Source organism: Microcaecilia unicolor, unplaced genomic scaffold (genome assembly GCF_901765095.1).
Source record: "Microcaecilia unicolor unplaced genomic scaffold, aMicUni1.1, whole genome shotgun sequence".
Classification (NCBI taxonomy): Eukaryota; Metazoa; Chordata; class Amphibia; order Gymnophiona; family Siphonopidae; genus Microcaecilia; species Microcaecilia unicolor.
In genome coordinates this window covers 781823-789026 of record NW_021963571.1, presented here as the reverse complement: position 1 = coordinate 789026, position 7204 = coordinate 781823, and the positions used below count along the sequence as shown (strand labels likewise).

Here is a 7204-nt window from a genome sequence, read left to right as displayed (position 1 = left end):
AAAAATATTGAAGAAAGCAATGAAAAAGGAGACAAAATGACAAATGGCACAGAAGAGTTAAGCGAAAACAAAGGAACGGAGAATCACAGACTGGGACCAATATGGAAAGAAAAACAGTCACCAGACAACAAAGGTAGAAAAAAAATCATTTTATTTTCATTTTAGTGTTTGTAATATGTCCAATTTGAGAATTTACATTGGCTGTCTTATTTTGCACTGGGTATACTGGAGCTGTAAGAGCTTACAGAGATTATTTATAATGAAAAAAAATCACGTTATTTTTTTCTCCTATAGTACTATAATATTTTCAATGATGTCTGTTTATATGCGCCATGGCTGGTATAGGGGTGTGTGGTTAATGTGGGTGTGGCTATCATAGGGGTGGAGCCATATGTGGTGATCCCGCCCATAATGAGTACCGGCACCTTTTTTTCTACAAAAAAAGCACTGCTTATCCCAGAAATAGTGGATTTTCCACAAGTCCAATTTAATAATGGTCTATGGACCTTTCCTTTAGGAAGCCGTCCAAACCTTTTTTAAACTCTGCTAAGCTAACTGCCTTTACCACATGTTCTGGCAACGAATTCCAGAGCTGAATTACACGTTGAATGAAGAAAACTTTTCTCCGATTCATTTTAAACTTACTACTTTGTAGCTTCATTGCATGCCCCTAGTCCTAGTATTTTTGGAAAGCGTAAACAGACGCTTCACGTCATTCTCTGACTGGTATTTACACCATTTTACTTGGTGAAAATGGACACGCCTAGAGTTCGGCGCTGGCATGGCCGCTATGGTTCTTCTATAAACTGTGCCTAAATCTAGGCACAGTTTATCGAATATGCTTAGGAGGACATTTTTTTTGGCACCAATTTTTCTGGCGCCATAAGTAGAATCTAGTCCTATACATGTCAATTCCAAAACACCTTAAAAACTCTACCTGCTATCTACTGAGACTGAAATGTGAGATAATTATGAAAAATCACCCCCAGTATTTTCATTTTAGACTCCTGTCAGACTGTCATAGTAATGCTTGAATGTTTTCACTTATATACACTGTCAGCTAGCACATTTGCTTATTTCCGATCTGAGGAAGAAGGGCAACCTTCGAAAGCTAATCAAGAAATGTATTAAGTTATGTCCAATAAAAAAGGTATCATCTTATTTTCTTTTCCATGTTTTATTTTGTTTGATTTCTATTGATAACCTTAAGAGTGGACTAACACGGCTACCACACTCCTCTACTTAAGACTCTAAAGAAAAAGTCATTCCATCAATATTAAGATCTTTATCATTAATGGGGTTAAAAGAACTAAAAACTTACACCCCTCTTTACAAAGCTGTGTCAGCATTAGTGCACCAGCAGCTGCCAGCGTGGCTTTGTAAACAGGGGGGGGGGGGGGGGGTAAGTTTTCTACTTATTCCCTTTGAATATCAACCCCTATATTTTTAAGCAATCACTTGTATGGTCAGGCTCCATAAGTTATGGGTCATGAATGAATTAGAAGTTAGAGGATGAGTTTTTAATTTTTATACTTTATAAACCACTGTGAATGACTTTTATCCAGCTTGGTGATATATAAGTGTTGAATCAATGAGATCAGGCTGGGGTTTTCAGAAACCCAGGAGTGGCCCACAGTCTCCCTCCTGGAACTGGGAAACCTGGCAGCTATGTAAATGAAGGACAATCTCATGGGGCACATGGAAAGCCACTGTGTCACCTACCTTCTTGTCCCAGCCGCAGATCATGCTGCCCACGGACAGCCCCATCCCTCGGTATTCCAGCATCATGTTGGCGAGTAGCTTGGAGGCTGCGGATACTGAGATCCGTTCGTTGTTCCTCAGCCTGTAAAGCCTGATAGGGACACACACACACACACACACACACACACAAAGAGAAACCCTGGGTTTATGTCTTTTCATAGGGTTTAGTTTCAGGCCTCTGAGAACAGAAAAATACTTGATGTACCTAAATGTGCATCACTTCAATAGCTTTTGGGCTTGCAGGCAATATATAACATTTACAATAAAAAAATAGCAGACTTCAATAAAATTCATTCAACGTTCACTTCAAATCTCCTCTCTCAATCTATCCAGTCAATAAAACCAATTTAATTCCATCTTGTTACACATATGACAAGCTATGTGTGCAAGAGGCTGTACCACACAGGTCATTAACACCTTAGAGCATGGTGTACCTGCATTCCTTAGCTAAGACCCTCTCCCAGTACTGGCAGTCCCCAGCACTCCCTGACATGGTGCCCAGCAGGTAGGGGTTAATCTCATTCACTTTGTTGAACTCCAGCGTAGCTACAAGAGGCGGAAACAGAGAATGAAAAAAGAAAGTCACACATTCAGAAATGCCTGGTCAGTGTTTACAGCACAGAATTAAACATGCACACGATTATCAGTTGGCCAATGCAACATTTGGTTATAAAAAAAATCCAGTTAGGTATGTAACTACTGCCCTGAGGGGCTGGAGGAATGGAAATCTTCCAGTCCATACAGACATTTTAGCTTGCCATCAACAATCAGCTATATTAAAAAAAACACATCCTGTGCTTTGTCTTCTAGTGTCACTCTGCAGTAACTTATAGACTGTAGCTAGATCTCAGCCAGAGTCCCAGGGGTAGTTGTACACCCACACAAGCAGCACCCAAAGGAATTATTTATGTATAGGAATATCAGCTACAGAAAAAAAATACATATCTCAGGAACACAGCCCTATCCCTGGAGTAAGAGGAGATGCTCTTACATATATAAGTCCCAGATGATGCCCGAGAATCCACTGCCACCACCACACCGTGCTGGAACTTGAAGGCTAAAGTGGTGGTTCCATGCCAGAACTGGATTTTCACTCCAGTGCTGCCATCCACATATGGTTTCAGGAACTCAGAGGGCTGGAATGGAAGAACATGAGAACATGAGACAGGAATATCCAGAAATAAACCACACAGGCCATGCGGTGCTCCATTCCCTGAGCGCCTCCTATCTGTCCCTCATCCAGGCACATCTTTCTGTCAGTCTTCAATAAACTTACATATAAAGCAAAGACAGATTGTTAATAGTTTTAGTTCTGCTGCCTTGCAGTTATTCACATTAATAGAAAGATTCCTTCAATGTACCAGGATTCAGGGCCAGGCCCTACCATTCAGGAATCATGTTTGCACATGGTCCCACTTTTGAGCTCCAATACACTTTTGCAAATGAGATGAGACCCCCAGTGAGTCTGTTTACAGGGCCCCTGCACTGCCCAGGGCTGCCCCCAAGGGTTTTAGTCTGTTAAAACACTGAAAGAAAATGAGTACTGTAACCCCCCCCCCCCCCCCCCCCCATGGAGTAGCCCAGCAGGGAATGAGCTTGGGTGCATGTCTGGTTCCAAAAGCTAAAAACTGAAATTTGTCCTTGAAAACTCTCCACTTAAACTCCCTTTTTCCTCTCAGTGTGCTCATCTCCCAAAATATACCTCATCAGATGGGGCAGGAGAGCAGATCTGCTCTTTGAATGCTCCTGCTCGTGTCACATGTACCTTAGATTCTAAACTCTTCCTTTCAACCTGTAAGCTCTCTGGGACAGGGTTCAAATAAGCAGGAGAATGATTCTGTGCCACTTTGTGTGCACTGATGATACTTGGGGTTCTCCCCATTCACCCTAGTCCTAGATTCTGCCAACAGACTGGCAGTCTATGACTGGTTCTGCTGTCTGCACTGCCCTGGTTATACTTATTGTTTGTCTATGTATTTATTTTTCTAAGTTATTCCTCATGTTTTGCATCCTGCAGGGTTCACTGGCCATCCCCAGACAGAGAGTTGAGCTCTGTCCAGGACAGAACAAAGGGAGTTGGGGGTGAGGTCACGCTAGCCTTTTAAATACATTACTGTTTAATATTCCTTAGAGGGGGAGGGGAATCTTTAGGCACAGAAATCTCTGATTCTGAGTATACAGGGTACAGAAGATGATGGAGAGAAAAACAATGTACCAGAATTCAAGAAAGCGTGGACGAGGGGCAGAGAATCCTTAGCTGTGCAGAGGTGAGGGGAAAACCAGAACCTAACTGGGGCATGTGTCACCGCACCAGGAAGTAAACTGGGCAGAGATGAGATGCAGGACAGTTCCTAGCAAAATGGCATCCCAGGCAAAGTTTGCTTTTGTTTCCCCTCCCCCTTACATGCTCACACAGACTCAACAGGGCAGTGCGGCAGCCTCACCAGCTTAGCACCCACCTTCATGCCCTTTTTGCCCATCCCTGCTGATGGCTCTGGCTTTAAGAACCGTATCTGTCTTCAGATTCTAGGTGTCTGTGTTACAGAATCTGTGTCACCCAATAGCACATGCTCATATCTTCCCTGACCCTGGGGTGTAATACAATGAATCCCTCCTCCCCAACTATTCTTGGCCTGTAACATGTTTGTTGGAACAGCATCAGATTTGAACAGAGAAGGAGAAACAGCTTGTCTGCATCATGTGGTCTGAAACGAAAACTGGAGGGGTGGAAATGATCACACATGAAATGCAGTGCTGGCAGCCAAGCCCTCTCTGTCAGAGAGACAATGCAAACGTAATTTTCTATCCTGGGTCAGCAGTGCCCCTGGCCCCACTCTGTGCCCATTTCCAATGCCCGATGACCTTCACATGTCCCTCTTTTTTTTTCTCCCCAGTGCCTCTTCTGCCCTCTTTCCAAGTCCCAGGGCTCCTTACCTGAATCCCCTTGGGCAGTGCAAGTCCAGGCTTCTGAATACAAAAGGAAAAGTGGCCGATCCCATCGCCCCTCTGTGCTGGGTCTGGTGCCCCCAAGGGCAGTGCCCAGTCCTGGGATCCCTCACACACATCAAGCAGTGCCATGTCCAAGGACCGAGGAGGTGGGGGTGGGGGGCTCACACAGACAAAGGAAGAGCCAGCGCTGGGATTCTGCCTCTCCTCAGATCACTTGCAGGGGCAGCGTTCCCAGAACTGTCTCCTCGGGTCACTTGCAGCGTCTCTCTTGCTTCTCTGACGGCCCTGAGCCTGTCTCAGGCTGCAACAGAAAGTGAAAGCAGAGAGGCAGAACAGGATTTCTCCTCCCTTCTCCTGTCCTTCCAGTGTAGTCTCAAAACATTTAAACACAAATAATGAGAGCAATGTCCAAAGTAATCTATCCCTTATTTGAAAATTGTCCATTCATTTTGTTGAATATTTTGACACCCAACAAACAGGACTTAATAAGGATCTGGGTTTTCTAACCCATTATAAACCATAAAGCTGTATTTCTCTCTGTTTATTTATTACCCTCCTGTCATCTACCAACACCCATCCTGTTAGAATATCAATGAAATGCTTTGATGTCCCCATGCTTACCCCCACCCTCCCACTCTGTCAGACTGTCAAAGTAATGCTTTGATGTTTCTCTTATATATACTATCTGCTACCACATTTGCTTATTTCCGATCTGACAAAGAAACCTTCGAAAGCTAATCAAGAAATGTATTAAGTTATGTCCAATAAAAAAGGTATCATCTTATTTTCTTTTCCATGTTTTATTTTGTTTGATTTCTATTGATAACCATTTTCTTGATAACAACATTAATTGTTTGTCTGGATGGTCCTATTGTTTTACTTAAACTGGTTGCTTTTTGCTGCCCCCAGGAAGCTTCTGCCCTTGGCGACTGTCTAGTCTTGCCTAATGGTGGACTGGCCTTTTTGGGAGCCTGCCAGTCAGGTATTTATAACCTCAGTTGACAACTGTTGGAAACAAATGTTGGGCTAAATGAAATGGTCTGACTCTACCAGGGGTGGACTGACCATTCGGGCAACTGGGCGGCAGGGGGGACAAAATTCCCCGGGCCTCCAAGGGGGGCCTGGCGCTGCAGTCTCTGGTCTCACCCACCCGCCCTCGGCTCCGTCGACAGCCCCCCTCTCCGTCCACTACCGGGCCCCCTGCATTCAAATTGGCAGCGCCTCACCTCCGTGTGAAGGTGCAGCAGTGGCAGATCGCCTCCCTTCGGGCCTTCCCTCCCTGTGTCCCGTCCGAGGGAAGGCCTGAAAGGAGGCGATCTGCCGGCGCTGCGCTTTCACACGGTGAGGCGCTGCCGATTTGAATGCAGAGGGCCCAGTGGCAGATGGAGGGGGGCTGGGGGTGGGCGGGTGTAGACTGGGGACTGTGGCGCTGCTGCCGCTGGCGGGGGCCCCGGGGGCACCCTTGCCCCAGGCCCGGCTCAGTCTCTCGGCGGCCCTGCTGGGCAGTGCCCGAAGGCCAAGAGGCTCTGCCCAGATGTCTGCCACACACTACAGCCCTTCCCAGTCCTACCATTAAAGGCACACTGCTGGTGATCTAGTGGTCTCTGCAAGAGGGAACATTTACTTTCCTGCCCACTGTGCTGCCACTATTCCCCCTGCCTGGCACCGCCGAACTTTACAAATGGCAGCCGAGATTCTCCGAGGAAGTCTCACAAGACTATCGAGACCTGCAAGACTACTGCAGGAAGTCTCAGCCACCATTTTGAAAACAGGCAGGAAAGAACATGCTCCCCCCCCCCCCCCCACACCCCCCCACACACACACAAAGACCACTAGACTACCAGGACCCTTCAGGTAAGACCGGGCAGTGAGGGCATCGTTGGGGGTGTCAGGCAGCAGCTGGGCGGGTGGTCCAGACCACTCCCAGTGCCCAAGGACTCACTCTGTCTGCCCCAGACTCTACATCCAAAAAGGGTAGTTTAAGTTTGTCTTTGCCCGTGGTAATTGGAAGTACTAAGAGCTGATACCCCCTATCAAGTTCTCAAAGGTAAAGGAAGGACACTTAATCACAGACTAAGGAGACTGACTAGCAATTTTCGTTTCAACTGTGTCTTTAAGCATTAATTTATCACACATTATCCAAGGGGCTGCCTGCTCCTCAATACAGCCGCTGCTTGGGATTATTCCATTAGCGCCCTGATTTATCACACAACCCCACTGAGCACAGAGGCACTGTCTGGGAATGGATCGGTCAGGTGAGACGTTTTAAAGAAATAACCCCACACCCTTCCCTGAAGTTCCCTCCCTCCTTCTCCCGCGCCACCCCAATCCCCAAGCTGGGCTGCTTTCCACCCCGCCCACTCCTTGTTTGGTTGGCCAATGGAAATGTGGAAGACTGGTGCGTCACGTGTTGCTGAGCAGACAGCATCCGGCGTGCAGGTTGTGCTTGCATATTCCAATAAATTAGTGGCTCCATGACTGAGGACTACTAGCA

General features: G+C 46.4%; 1 protein-coding gene across 1 annotated transcript in view; it reads right to left on the bottom strand.

Annotated features, from left to right (window-relative positions):
• LOC115459446 (proteasome subunit beta type-8-like) overlaps window positions 1-5017 on the bottom strand; it is a 12293-nt gene extending 7276 nt beyond the window's left edge. The window contains exons 1-4 of the mRNA XM_030189267.1: window positions 4696-5017; window positions 2753-2897; window positions 2196-2307; window positions 1723-1852 (exon numbers count right to left, since the gene is read on the bottom strand). Of these exons, the coding sequence (XP_030045127.1) occupies window positions 1723-1852; window positions 2196-2307; window positions 2753-2897; window positions 4696-4839 (531 nt within the window). The 5' untranslated portion in view covers window positions 4840-5017. The remainder of the gene's footprint in view (window positions 1-1722; window positions 1853-2195; window positions 2308-2752; window positions 2898-4695) is intronic.
• Window positions 5018-7204: the final 2187 nt, after the last annotated feature.